Source organism: Octopus bimaculoides, chromosome 18, assembly GCF_001194135.2.
Source record: "Octopus bimaculoides isolate UCB-OBI-ISO-001 chromosome 18, ASM119413v2, whole genome shotgun sequence".
Lineage (NCBI taxonomy): Eukaryota > Metazoa > Mollusca > Cephalopoda > Octopoda > Octopodidae > Octopus > Octopus bimaculoides.
The window spans coordinates 17,850,322-17,865,040 of NC_068998.1; the positions used below are offsets into that span (position 1 = coordinate 17,850,322).

At 32.3% G+C, this 14,719-nt stretch overlaps 1 protein-coding gene across 10 annotated transcripts in view; it reads left to right on the forward strand.

The window, feature by feature from the left end:
• The window catches only part of LOC106882892 (phosphatidylinositol 4-phosphate 5-kinase type-1 alpha), a 234,919-nt gene that overhangs the window by 58,355 nt on the left and 161,845 nt on the right, over window positions 1-14,719 (forward strand). The window contains exon 1 of one of the 10 annotated variants that reach the window (XM_052974618.1): window positions 2,567-2,825. The exons of the other annotated variants lie outside the window; for them this stretch is intronic. Within the exon in view, the coding sequence (XP_052830578.1) occupies window positions 2,771-2,825 (55 nt within the window). The 5' untranslated portion in view covers window positions 2,567-2,770. Of the gene's footprint in view, window positions 1-2,566; window positions 2,826-14,719 lie in introns of those variants that run through there. 10 annotated transcript variants of the gene reach the window in all.

Genomic DNA, 14,719 nt, shown 5'->3' on the forward strand with positions numbered 1-14,719 from the left:
TCTATGTGTATATGTGTATGTATATATGTGTGTATATATGTGTGCTCAGAAATCGTCTAAGCGATGGTGACAGTGATTGAAGGTTGATGTGACATAGAAACAATAAATATTTTGCTTACATTAGTTGGGGAAAATGTTTATTTACATTAGGCGTAAGTATCGTTCACTTTTGATGAGACTAGCTCAGTGAAATAGAATCAGTTTACCAATTGCTTGGTATTGTCCTTCACATAATGTTACTGATAGTAAAAATGAAATGAAATGAAATAAAATACCCTGTCCTCCCCCAAAAAACAAACTTGATGCCAGTTATAAAACTGGACTAATTACCCATATCTTAATTAGATTTTATCAAGATTATCTTTTCTATTTAAATTGCAAACCAAATTCAATTAATGAAACTGATTACCCTTCCAAATTTACTCCTGCTAGTGGTATGAGAATATTTACTATTTATAACTATTCTGGTAGTAAATACCTTCTTATGTCATTTAAGTGAAAGAATCATTTTAAAGTATACAAAAAGAAAGTAATTTGAATATTAATATTTTAAAGTGGTTGTGTTGTCAGAAAATTTTCCAATTCTACTATTTGCTTTGAACACAGGTTATCTTTTGCATTTTTAAAAATAATTTTCAAAAAATATTTCACATTATTCCATGCCTGCATGGATGTGAGGTTTTATTTGTCACAGTTGTGTTGAACAACTGCATTCTTTTGCTACACAATTACCTACTGCTAACTCATTAAGCTTAACTCTCTTGATATTAATTAGCGACTATTTCTAATTCCATAATATAAAGCCACCTGTTTTATAATGGTGATATCTAACCCTTTAGCATTTAAACTGGCAATGTCTGGCCAAAATATTCTACCTGTTTAATGTACAAACTGGCCTGATCTGACCTCTTACACCTACCCTATAATTTTGTTTTAAAGATAAATAAATCACATCATCGAAATGTTTAAGCTCCGAGATAATCCATGATTAATTCAAAACAATGTAAGTAGATAAGCATTACATGTGACAATATAATCTGAATGCTAAAGGGTTAAGTTAAAATTTATAATTTTAGCTTAGAACAAGTTCTGTTTCAAACAGCAGTCTTAAAGTTAATTTTATTAAATCCCTCCAAATTTTTGATTACTTCAAAAATTAAAAACAAACACAACACCATGTCTCATCAGAAATATGGTAATGGAATGATTTAAATAATAGATCTTGCTTTTTGTTAGTCAGATAAACTGAATCAAGCACATTTTAGGGCTTTGTTAAGTGGGTGTGAAGACACTTTATAATGACAGCAGTAAGATTAATCAAATAAGATTCGTTAAAAAAAAAAGCAAAAAAAAAAGCATGAATTAATTTGTATTACCATTTGTTCCTGCATTTAGCCAGCTTAAAATTAATTCATCATGTCAATTTAAATTGGCTTGAATCATGACAACACGTGCAGCCCATGTCAGTGTGGAAAGTGGATGTAAAATGATAATGATAATGGTGCACAGTTGTAAATGTTTCTATATTTTATTTATTACTTACTGGTTCCTTCAACTGGCCATTGCATTTTAAATTCACCCACCCTCCTTGATTAGATAAATTATTTAATTAGAGAAAAGAAAAAGAAAGAAAAAAAAATCTCTTGCATTGTAAAAGTTGAGCTCTTCTGATTTACTTGTATCACAGTTCAGACAAGACCTTCCAGGCTTTGCATTACATGAAGTTAGGCCTTGTGTTGGTAGAAAGTAGTGTTTTTGAATTTTTTAAATTCATTAGCATCAGTATATAAAATTGGACAATTAATATAGAATAAAAAGAAGCAGTGTAATTTACTGTGGTTAGCATGAGCTAATTTGAAATTTAAAAGATGTGGCAGTAATTTCATATTTAATAACATAACTATCTTCACATTAAAGGATTGAGTCTATTTTGTTAAATCTCTATTATTAAATGGACAATTTTGAGATTAGTTAAGATTTTTATTACATAAAATGTTCCCATTTATTAATAGCAATGTAATATGATATAATAATATAACCTTAAGGTTAAGATTGCTAAATTCTCTATCAGTACTTAAGTCTAAAACTTTATATTCATAACCTCAGGGCAGTAACTATATAAATAATCTGAAAATCTCAATAAATTGTATGTGGATATGTGAATGTTTATGTAATTATTTCCTTTTTTTTTTTATGGATTATGAATATGTAACACAGTTGTACTTTATGGTGCCTGTAAATACACATAAACAGTATAGAGCAATGCAAATAACTAGCTATGTTCCTTTTCTATTATTTATTTGGTATTTATTTTTCTATGAGGCTGTAGAAATTTTCAAGTCTATAAAACACAAACTTCTTCCTGAGTACTATCAATTTCTTCTCGACTGTTGCTGTTTTCAGTACAGTGCAAAGTAGGTTGCAATCAATATCTCAGAATTCATGTCATAACCATACATCAGCCACGCATTCATCCATAATCTCTGCGGTTTACTTTTATTACTATGGATTGTCTCACTTGAAATAGACTTAACTGGTGATTTGGCTTCAAATCAATTATTGAAGGAGGCCAAATGTATCAGCAGATTGTTTTTAGTATTCTGTTGATCCCTGCTTTTCATTTGGCTCAGCTCTTCCTCCAGTGCGCAGTATATTGTCGACCAGCCAGCATCTTGGCTACTTCCAACTTTTTCACTCCCGTTATTCTTTAATTGTGGTTTAGTCCTTTCCAACAATCCTGGACGGATTACTTGCTTTAAATGCCTTGAACATGAAGGTCGAACCACTTTCGACGTCTCTTTTGAGGATACCTGATGAGTTTATTGGTGATTCTTTTTTCTTCATTTTTTTACATCTCTTGTTATTTGTGTTATTCAAGCATCAATCGCTCTGTGCTATCTGCTGAATATTGAAAATTGAGTGATAGAATTTAGCATGGTATACTCTCTCAATTGTGTTGCAGTTTCTCTAGAGTGACTAGACAAAAAAAAAAAAAAAAAAAAAAAAAAAAAAAAAAAAAAAAAAAAAAAAAAAAAAAAAAAAAAAGAAGCAAAAAAGAGTTCTTTATGACCAATTTCTGTTGCTTCCTATCTGCTGTTTGTAACAAATTTTTTTTTTTTACTATGGTAATTGAAAAGCTGTGTACTAATGTTTCAGTACTGAGAAATTATATCGACTACAGTTATACATTTTTAACTCATCTTACTTATAATATACTTTTTGCTTATAACTGATTTGGTCCCCTAAATTTTAACATAGTAAAGTATCAACAATGAAGTCACATGTAGCCTACACAAGAGGGTTGCCAACAGTACATCTGCTCTCATTGTTGTTTCAGGTCTTTCTTTTCAAATGTGTTTCAAACTTCGATTAATATAGAGTTTATTTTTATACATGATCTCTCTCTCTCTCTCTCTCTCTCTCTCTCTCGTGTGTGCGCACATGATGGTTCAATAGTCAAGAAGTTTGCTTTTCAATCAATAGGTTCCTTTCTCAATCTCAGTATGTGGTGCCATGAGCAAGTGTCTTTTACCAGAATCTTGGGTTTACCCAAACCTTTTGATTTTTGAATGAAATTGAGAAGACAAAAATTGTATCGATGTGCGTTGGATGTACTGTACTTGTGATGCAAAGGTTAAACCTATTATAGCATCATGTTAATTCTGCCTAAGTCTACTTTGCTTTTTAATTTCTATGGTCTCTATGTATGTATGTGTGTGTATATATAGATGTGTGTGTGTGTATGTCTTTGTGTCTTTGTGTTTGCCCCTTCCCACTGCTCTACAGCTAGTGTTGGTTTGTTTACATCCCATAACTTGTTTGGCAAAAGAAATTGATAGAATAAGTATCAGACTCAAAATATAAGTACTCTTCAAGGTGATGCTCCAGCATGGCGCAGTTTAATGGCTGAAACAAGTAAGAGAGAAAAGATATCATGCATATCCACACCTTGTTTGAATGTATTCTCCATAATATAATGGCCTACCATCTTTCAAAAGTAAGCAGGTTGTGTGAGTTAGCTTCTATCACAAACTAGATTTGAACAGATGTTCTGGAGATAAATTGCTTGAAAGAAATTAATATAATGATTAAACTCTTTCATAATGACTTCTTTGTTAACTATGGTAATTTAAATACTGAATTTTCATTGGTTTATTTAAAACAATTTACTGAGTCCAAGCTACTTTCTATCATTACAACCTTTATAAGCATTACCATGTGTCGGTAGTGCAAATTTCTTTTGCCTGTTCTTCTGCTCCCTACAATTGCATTCTCTTTCTACTTTAAATCTTGTCTGTCTTGTTCATCATTCTATTTAAGTTGCTGTTCTCACTTCATTCTCCGAGCTTACCTTTTAATTATATAACAATTTAGCTGACAGGTTGTTCTTTTGGCATATCAAGAATTTCTGATGATTAATAAATAAATTATTCCCATAGCGCTGTGTATATTTATGAACGAAATTTCTTTTTACATTGAGTCTGTTTTAAACCAAGATGCTAAACAATGCTAGTTACTCAATTCACAGAGGTTTCTTTATGTAATGTTAGCTTCTATTGAAAACTCTCTAAATATTTTCAATTGTCTGTATTGTGTTCAATGTGAGTGTCTATTTGCTCCACAGATTAACAAAAGGTTTATTTACTTTCTAGGTTGGTTCTTAAACGTATGAATTACTACTGGGAACTATTTGTTGTGTATGTAAAATTCTTAAAACTAAAAATATTGAATCAACTGTTAATTTTATTAACATTTGGACCTCTGTTCAATTCCATTTGGATTAACTGATTTATTTATTTATTTTTATTTTATTATAACTAACTTAATGTCTTAAATTAACATTTTAATTTAATTGATTTAGATACTAAAATTTTATAATAATTTCCTTTTGGAGGTTGTTCATTTCTAAGAATAAATGGACAGCATAAAATCCTAACGCGATATTTAGCTTCAAGAGCAAACTTTCTTCTGTAGGAAGTCAGTAGCAAATGAAAAACAAATGCTTTTTTTTTTTTTTAAGTATTTAATTTGAGAGTTTTGTTTTTAATTTTATTTACTGCAAATAAGAACAATCTTGTTATTTCATCACATTTGCATTCTAACTGTATGTAGTTTTTTTTTTTTTTATGTTTAGAATATTTCTAGCTGGCAACTTGAAATTACAGCACATTGCATATCAGCTAAATTTAGATATTTACATTTTCAATTGGTTTCATGTTTGTTTGTTTTTTGGCTAATGTCTTCAAATTATAACGACTTTAGTCTTCAATGTAGTGTGTGTGTGTGTGTGAGAGAGAGAGAGAGAGAGAGAATGCTTAGATTTTGAAAAGTAAAGAAGCAAATATTGTATCATTAGTTATCTTCTGTTCCCATAAACACATCCTCTGTGATTCTATAATCAATTTGGAATAAATCTTAAGTCTTTCTGGCCTCAATTAAAGGCTGTTACATGTTTACCCATACCCATCTTCTCTCTTACACACACGCATGCATGCTTGCATGCAAGTAGGCTCTCTCATTCTTTATGATTGCTATAACACTTAAAACATCATTTAACAGATTTAAGTTATTCAAAAAAAAAAAACAACAAAAAAACAAAAAGAAACAAACAAGGAAACAATTTTTTTTTAACTGATTCTAAAATTGTGGTCATTTGTTAGCAAAAATAAACTGCAAACATATTTCACACTTCATTTATTAGTAATTCTATTACTGTTTGCTAACCTACTAATTGTCATTGTATTTTCTATATTGCACTGTATCTTTGATTTATTATTATTGTTATTACGATGTGAAGGCAGTGAGCTGGCAGAATTGTTAGCATACTGGGCAAAATGCTGCTGGGGTACACATTGCCTTTCATCCTTTCAGGGTCGAAAAATAAGTACCTGTTGAGCACTGGGGTCTATGAAATTGACTTAGCCCCCTCCCCTGAAATTTCAAACCTTGTGCCTATAGTAGAAAGGATTATTATTATATGATGGTAGTGAGCTGGCAGAATCGTTAGCATGCTGGGCAAAATGCCTGGCTGCATTTCATCCGTCTTTATGTTCCGAGTTCAAATTCTGCCGAGGCCAACTTTGCCTGTCATTCTTTTGGGTGGTGAGCCGGCAGAACTGTTTGCACACAGGGCTAAATGCTTAGCAGCATTTCTTCTGTATTTATGTTCTGCTTTCAAATTCTGCTGAAGTTGACTTTGCCTTTCGTCCCTTTGAGGTCAATAGAATATCAGTTGAACACTGGGATCAATGTAATTGACTTTCTTCTTCCACCTGAAACTGCTAGCCTTGTGCCAAAATTTGAAACCATTATTGTTATTATCATTAAAGAGGTGATCTGGCAGAATTATTAGCATACTGGGCAAGATGCATAGTATCATTTTGTCCATCTTTTACGTTCTGTGTTCAAATTCTGCTGAGGTCAACTTTGCTTTTTATCATTTTGAGATCAATAAAATAAGTACCATTTGTACAATGGAGTTGATGTAATCGATTTATCTCTCCACTAAACTTGCTGGCCTTGTGCCAAAATTTGAAACCATTATTATTATTTAGTGAGAGAGCAGCGCATGCCATCAAAATGATATTGGGGTACAAATATGCGAAGCCCAATATATCCATCATGACTACCTGTCCGATAAGAATATTGAGCAGAATATTTGTTGTAGCTCATCTTTTATACCAAGACAAATATGATAGCACTTCCAATCAGTTAAGATTAAAAGTCATGAGAGCCACTGTCTAGTTCTGCATTACAGCATTTATGATTATTATTATCATTAGGTGAGCTGGCAGAATCATTAGCACGCCGAGTGAAATACTTAGTGGTATTTCATTTGTCTTCACGTTCTGGGTTCAAATTTTGCCGAGGTCGACTTTGCCTTTTATCCTTTTAGGATCAATAAATTAAGTACCAGTGAAAGACTGGGGTTGATGTAATCAACAAGTCCCCTCCCCCAATATGTCAGACCTCATGCCTTTAATAGAAAGGATTATTATTATTATTAAAGCAGTGAGCTGGCAGAATCATTAGCATGTTGGATGAAATGCTTTGTGGCATTTCTTCTAGCTCTTTAGATTGTGTTCAAATCCTACCTAGGTCAACACTGCTTTTCATTCTTTTTTATCAGCCACTTAAGCACTAGGGTTAATGTAATTGACTGTCCTGTCTATATGATCTTGTGTCCACATTAGATAACATTATTGTTGTTATCAGTTTTTGTTGGCATATTTGTTTTAAATTAAAAGTAGACCTGAAAATTCTTTTTCTCAATTGAAATAGTTACATTATTTCTTAGTAATTTTATTTACAATGTTTGCAAAATTTTGGTAGTTTATTTTTTTCCTGGTTATAACATGAACTTCCTGTATCAAGTGTTACTATTTCCATTGGTATGACCAGATTATTCAGTATTACAATGCTGAAGATAATTATGATATATATATATATATATATATATATATATATATATATATATATATATAGCCATTGGACACTTGGTTATAGGTGCAAGGTGTAACTGTGTGATTAAGAAGTTTATTTACCATTTCCATGGTTTTGGGTTCAGTCCTACTATATGGCACTCTGAGCAAGTGTCTTCTACTACAGCCATGGGCTGACCAAAGCTATGTGAGTGAATTTGGTAGCCAGCAACTGAAAGAAGCTCGTCTGTGTGTGTCTCCTTGTCCTGACATCACTTGAATGTAAATGAATAGTATTCTTTTCCAGTATTCTGTGGAAACATGACTAGTCTTGGGGAAATGTTACCTTCTTCGGAAATAGTAACAGGAAGGGCATTTAGTCATAGAAAATCTGCCTCGGTAAATTCCACCTGACTCGTACTAGCATGAATAAGTGATGATGACAGCCATTCAGCAAAGAGGTTTAATAAATTCTGTGCATGAAGACAAGATTCCATTTTTCCATACAAAAATTTAAGGTTCAAATCTGGGTGTTTGGGAGCTTTGTCAAACCTGATGTTGCTGTTCACATTTGTTCTCTTGTGCACTTAGACACATTTTGAGAATTTTCATGGAATACTCATACTGATAAAGATTTGAACCTTAAACAATGAGCAATAGTGTGACATCTTTCTAGATTTATCTACCCTTTTAGTTAGCACGATTGATTGATGTTAAAGATTTTGTATTATTGATGCAAAGAACAGAAGTTAAAACTGTTCCCTTGGCAATATATTGTACCTATTGGTAAAGCAGTGAGCTGGCAGAATTGGTATCACACTGGGAAAAATGCTTAGCAGCATTTTTTCCATCTATGCATTCGTTCTGAGTTCAAATTCCACTGAGGCCGACTTTGCCTTTCATCTTTTTTGGGGTCTATAAAATTTGCTAGCCTTGTGCCAAAATTTGAAACCAATATATGGTACCTATTAGCAAAAAAAAAAAAAAAAGTACATAGATTGAATCATTCCACTTTAGAAATGGATTAATGTCAACAGAGAGATTCAGCTACATTTGTTCTAAAAATCCACACAAATATTCAACTAGTAGAGCAATAAAGGCTAAATTCTACAAAGAACAGCACTGACTGGTGTTGAATGAAAATGGGAATTTGAGTGCAAATCATTGAACCCTTCCATGATTCTGACTAGAATATTTCTACTTGTTTGTTTCAATTAATTTTCAAAATAGCCAAGAATTTCGAGTGGGTGTTAGAGAGAGAGAGAGAGAGAGAGAGAGAAAGAGAGAGAAGTAGCATTTTCTTTTTTTTTTATACAGTATTAAGCTGGTGCTTGAAACTATGAACTTCTTTCAGGAAACAATGATGGAACTTTAGTTTTCTGACCTCTTACATAAGCAATCATGTAGTAATGACACTTTGGTTGAGATTGTACTTACAATAACATTTTAATGTTTTTGACTATGACCAGTTTTAGTACTTTGGTAACATGGGACTAGGAACTGAACTGGCATTGAAAACAACTTACTGCTTACTAATAAATATAATTTTTATCAATAATAAGAAAACTAAAGGATATTTACACAATGACTAGAATATAAAATGAAAGTTGGTGATTGGAACAGATAATGTGAAATTGAAGCAAAAAAAAAAAAAGGCAGAAAACTTAATTTGAAAAAAATGTTACGGTAGAAGAATTGAGAACAAATATATTTGGAGATTGTTGTGGAAGATGATTTTATGAAGTTTGATTTGAAGTGGTGTGTGTATGTGGTTGCATGCGTTATTTGAAAGTCTATTTGGATACATTTTATTTTAAGAAATAAGGATTTCTTACTGAAGCAGTTAACTTTGGGTTTATTTAGAAGAGAAACAGAAAGTTTCCATGTTTATTTAGAAGAGAAATGGGAAGGTTTTCATGTTTTCCCAATACACTTTAGAATTGTAGGCAAATCCATTCCAAATGAAAGCAAAAACTAGAGTTACATGTTGCATCTCTAACTCCTTCACTATATTCTCAACGTAAATCTAAAATGACATTTTGCATAGACATGATATTTTGGATTTATTAGAAGAGGATTTAGAGGTTTTTAAGTGCATTACTGATATAGGTGAAGCAGTTCTCATGCTGATTTAGTCACATTATTGGACCTGGTTTATCAGAGAATTTATCACTTTGTATATTAAAAGATTGAGTATATTATGATAGGTTTGTCTCAGTATCTCAGCTCACTATAAAATCATTATCTGGCTGGATGTTTTTTATCTGTATTTAAAAAAATTTTTTTATGTGTTTTGTTGGTTTTGGGGTAAAAAACAAAGAAACAGAGATTGTCCTTCTTCACTGTGCCAACCATTTTGAGAGGTCCCTCCAAAAAATTGACTATAATTTTCTGCGTACTTAGGGAGGGGCACAAAACACAAACTGGAGAAAAGATTTAGGGAGAAGGAAAGTGGTTTTAAAATTTGTCTCTCAATAGATTATATGCCTTTAGATTAATGGAGTTATTTCTGGAGTTCATATGGTGTCTAAGCAATATACTTAAATTTACAGTAATTTTTTTAAAGACATTACTTAAACCTTGTAAGTGGTTTTGGCAGATGGAAACTGAAAGAAACGTATAGATACATACCTATATGCACCACCATCATACAAGCTATGTTGTTTGTTTCTAGTCTTCTGTGAAAAAACATGTCTGCCCATGGGGGAAATATTACTTAGAAACAAATGAGATTTAGTGACAGGAAGAGCATCTGGCTGTAGTAAAACCTGCCTCAACAAATTTCATCTGACCCATGCAAGCATGGAAAAGTGAATGTTAAATGATGAGGATGACATTGTTGACAGGTGATAACTGTGATGTAGCATAGTTGCCTAATCAGAAAAGAATTGTTAGTTCTGTTTTCTGCCCAAGAATATTTTATCAGCCTATTTCAGTATGCTGATATGGGAATCTTTTATATTTATTTTCACTTTCACCATTTTACAAAATTTTCCATTTTAGTATCCACTATTTGGTTATGCAATTTGACATAAATTTACACAGGTTTTGGTGTAAAAGTTTTAGATGTTTTTCACTAACACCAAACATTTTAATCATGTAGTACAGTGGACAACCTATTTTTGGCTTGTTTAACTGAAGACAATAATTAATGTTTAGTCATTATTATCTATCTTTCTAATTACTTAGGCTACCACACCTATAGTAATGTCCAAGAATGATGAATATTTGACATATTTTGTTTGAAACTCTAGCATTCCTCTATCAGATCTGTCACTTGAAAAAATTTTAAATTGCACAAGATATATTTTATTGGAGTAGAGCACTGTTTATTTGGCTTTAATATATCTGGTGAACAGACCTTGTTGCTAACAATCTGTTATAAATTACTTTTTTAAAATCATCTAATCCATTCACTGAAACTGTGACTTGCTACCAGGAATCTTCAGAATGTCAGTTATTTTTGGGGTCACTATCAGTATAAATCTAAAGATTTTATTTTAGCAATTTAGTTTAATTTCATAATGGTGCTGAATTGTTTGTAATTTAAGTAATATTTGTCTGCTTTTATGTGGTGAGTACCATAAACCGTAGTCTTTTTTTGTAGGCTGGAAGTTTGAGAAATTTGGCTGCTTTTTCTAGCAATTGTTGGCATTGTTGATATTAAGTCTAGGTAAACCGTGACAATCTTGTCTATATTTCTGACCATTATCTAAGACTATATTATGCAATATTCTTTTACTTTTGTTAGTTTCACTCATTGGACTATGGCCATATTGGGATGGTTCAGTACTTGTTTCTGTCTGGTCTTTATTTTATTGATATCTATTTATCAACAACTGTTAAGTTACAAACTATAAAGGGACACAAAATACTGGTATCTATCTATCTATCTATCTATCTATCTATCTATCCATCCATCCATGTTGTCCTGAGGGACGACCAAGATAGATGGATAGATAGACTGGTGTAAACAAACACAAGCAGAGGAACACCTAGCATCACCACCATCATTGTATTGCTGTTTTTTTTCACTTTTTTTTCTCTCAGGATTGTATGGGTTGGATGGGTCTACCAATATAACATCTTGCCAATTGTGGTCTTTTGTCATTTCCCTTGTGAGGGTGATCCTTTTGTGATCAGCCTTCACCCCTTCTCATGTCTTCCTCAGTTACCTTCATCTGCAAGTTACTTCCACTTGGATAACTTGGCAATTCTTTATCCGCCTGTGATTCTCCGTATACAGCACAGTCTTCTTTCTTGCACACTATATCTAATTTTCATGTTCACAGCTTGTCTCTCAGTTCATTTCTGCCTCATTGTCCATGCACACTAACATTACCCATCAGGTAAAACCTACTTGCTTCATTTCTATACATACTGTCTTGATACAACCTTTACATTTAATGCTCATGTTTTTCTATCATTCAATACTTTATACACAAACATCATACAATGTGTCCTTCACTCAGCGAGAGAATCCCTGTTGCCAGCTGAGGTACTAACTATCAGAACATTTTTCTCCTCATTCTTACTCTTGGCTGCTTACCTTTTAGAACATCCTCCTCCTCTGCTAATTACATCACTTAAGAAATGAGCTATAAAAAACTCCTCTGGAGCCTTTCAAGAATGATAACAAATTTATTTTATGGCTGCTTTTACTGCTAACTACTCTTGTGCATCTGCAGCCTGTGAGGTCTTCCTTCTTTGTTAGCATACTTGAGATCCTGGTAGTTTACATTGAGTACATTGTATGGAATTCTTATTACTTCTTTTCTGCATGCATATTGAGCATGGTTTGTTTCCAGATGGCTGTAGAGTCTTGTCTTCCTTCCTGTTAGCTAAACATTTGTGTTTGCTAGATTTACTTTGAAATCTCTTCATTCTAAGCTTTGTTTTTATCTTTGGAATTTTTTCTCTAACTCTTTGGGAGATCAACTTTGGTTACTATGTTAGCAGCACACAAGAATTCCTATGGACATCTGGTTTTAAACTCAACTTTTATGGTCTGCAAAACTATTATAAAAAGTTGAGGACTGGACACCTTTGTATGCTAAATTCTTCATTTATCTCACTACTTACTCGCATTTTATTGATGGCATCCTGGCTCTCAAAAGTCGTTCATCTACATCTACTTTTAGATGTAGACATATACCTACTGTTAGGGATACATGTATGAGAGAGAGAGAGAGAGAGAGAGAGAGAGAGAGAGAGAGAGAGAGAGATATGATTATGTCATTTCTGATCCCATTTGCAACAAAGGTATTGATCAATATTTGGTTATTGCAGAAGATCTCCAAGTCTCTATTCATAAGACTGGGCTAGGAACATTAGGATTGAACCTTGAACAAAATGGAACAAATTTTGAACGATAACTTTTACATCATCATCATTTAATGTCCATGTCCTATGCTGGCATGGGTTGGAATGAGGTTTTGCAAAATATAGTTTTGAAAAAATTTAATCTTTATAAGAGTGTTTGCAGAAATGGTAATGTCAGGCAAAATGCTTTGCAGTATTTAGTTACATCTATTTACATTGTGAGTTCAAATCCTTCTGAGACTCAAATTACTTCTTCCCTCTAATGTCAATAAAATAGATAATATCAGGCTTATACTGATCAGTTCAATCGATTTCCCAGTACCGGGATCAGTTCAATCGATTTCATCTTCCATTATTAATTTATTTTTATGTGCTATTGTTAGAAATCAATCAGAAATCAATATCCTAATCTTTATTAACACTACATTTTAGACCCTTGCACCCCACTTTTTTTTTTTTCTTTTGTATAAATCTGCCATTTCTGCAGTAGATGAAGCACTAGGGTTGCTTCCTCCTCTAATATATCTGTTTCTATTTAGTCACAATATTAAATGACCAGGTAAAATACATAAAATAGAAAACTTCTTGACGATGATAAAAGAAACTAAGCCATAATGTGTGTGTGTGTGTGTGTGTGTGTGTGTGATTTGAAATCAGTATCGTGTGTCAAAGGAAGAATGAAATTTTAATTAGAGATTATGAAAGATTTATAAAGAATAAAACAATAATTCTTTTTCTAGGAAAAACACAGATTGGTGGGAGGGGGGATGTACTTACTGGCCTTCAGTGTTCAAGAGGGGTCATTAAAAAGAAAAAAAACGTGAACAACACTCATTTTTGGAAATAGACTTACTGCCCTGATATATTATAAAAGCATTCTTTTAGAATGTTTCAGGTCTTATTTTAATCACTTTTATGATGATTTTTATTCTTTTCTATGTTCAGTATATTGTTGCTAACATTACTGCAGAGCACTTTTTTTTTTTTTTTTTTAGTTCACTTGGGATGGTCTTTATTTTCTTAAATAAGCAGTTTGCTAAGGTTTTGGTTTTCTATTTTCAGTCTTTGTTATAAAGCGGGTTTATTTATGCTTCCTTCAGCTAATGTTACATATAATCTGATCATGTATTACTCACTCTCTTTACCATTTCTCAAGAATGAATGTAATGCAAAAGGATTGTTTGTAAAGACTTATAGTTTTATATAAATTTTTAGTTTATGAAGTACAATTACTTGCAGTTGTAAAATGAAATTATGTTTTTATCAAAATGTAATATTTAGAGTCTATATCAAAGTTTTTCTGACAGATATTCTTAAAAAATTAGCCCGCAAACATTTTACTCTGTTCCCTTTGACTGTTACTGATTTTTATATTTAATTTTTAAATGAATGCTTCTATGTTCTTATAATTAGTGAAAAGCAAGTCTTGTGCTGCTAAAACTTGCTTTGAATATTTGAAGGGTAGGTTCCAGTTATGGTAGTTTATTACTTGGGATTGATTATGATCAATCCTAATGTGGATTTTCTTAATGGGTTCTTTGGATTTAACTTAAATTGAAAAAAAACTCATTAAGCCAGAACATATCTCAGTTTCCAAAGTGTGTAAGCAACTGAAAACACAAGGTCACCAGTCCATTGTAGACTACTGCACATAATTTATTAACTAGGCTGAGAATCGAAACCAATGACCTTGCAATTGGAAACCCAACACCCTAACCACTAGGCTAAGCTCCTTTGCTTGTTCAATTTGATAAAAAGGGTTTTTTTAAAAACTTGTTTCAGTCATTGGACTGCCTTGAAGAGTTTAATTGAATAAATCAACCCCAGTACTTACGTTTTAAGTCTTGCACTTATTTTACAGGTCTCTTTTTGTCAAACTGCTAAGTTATAGGAATATAAACAAACACTGGTTTTCAGGCAGCACACACACACACACACACACACACACACACACACACACACACACACACACACAC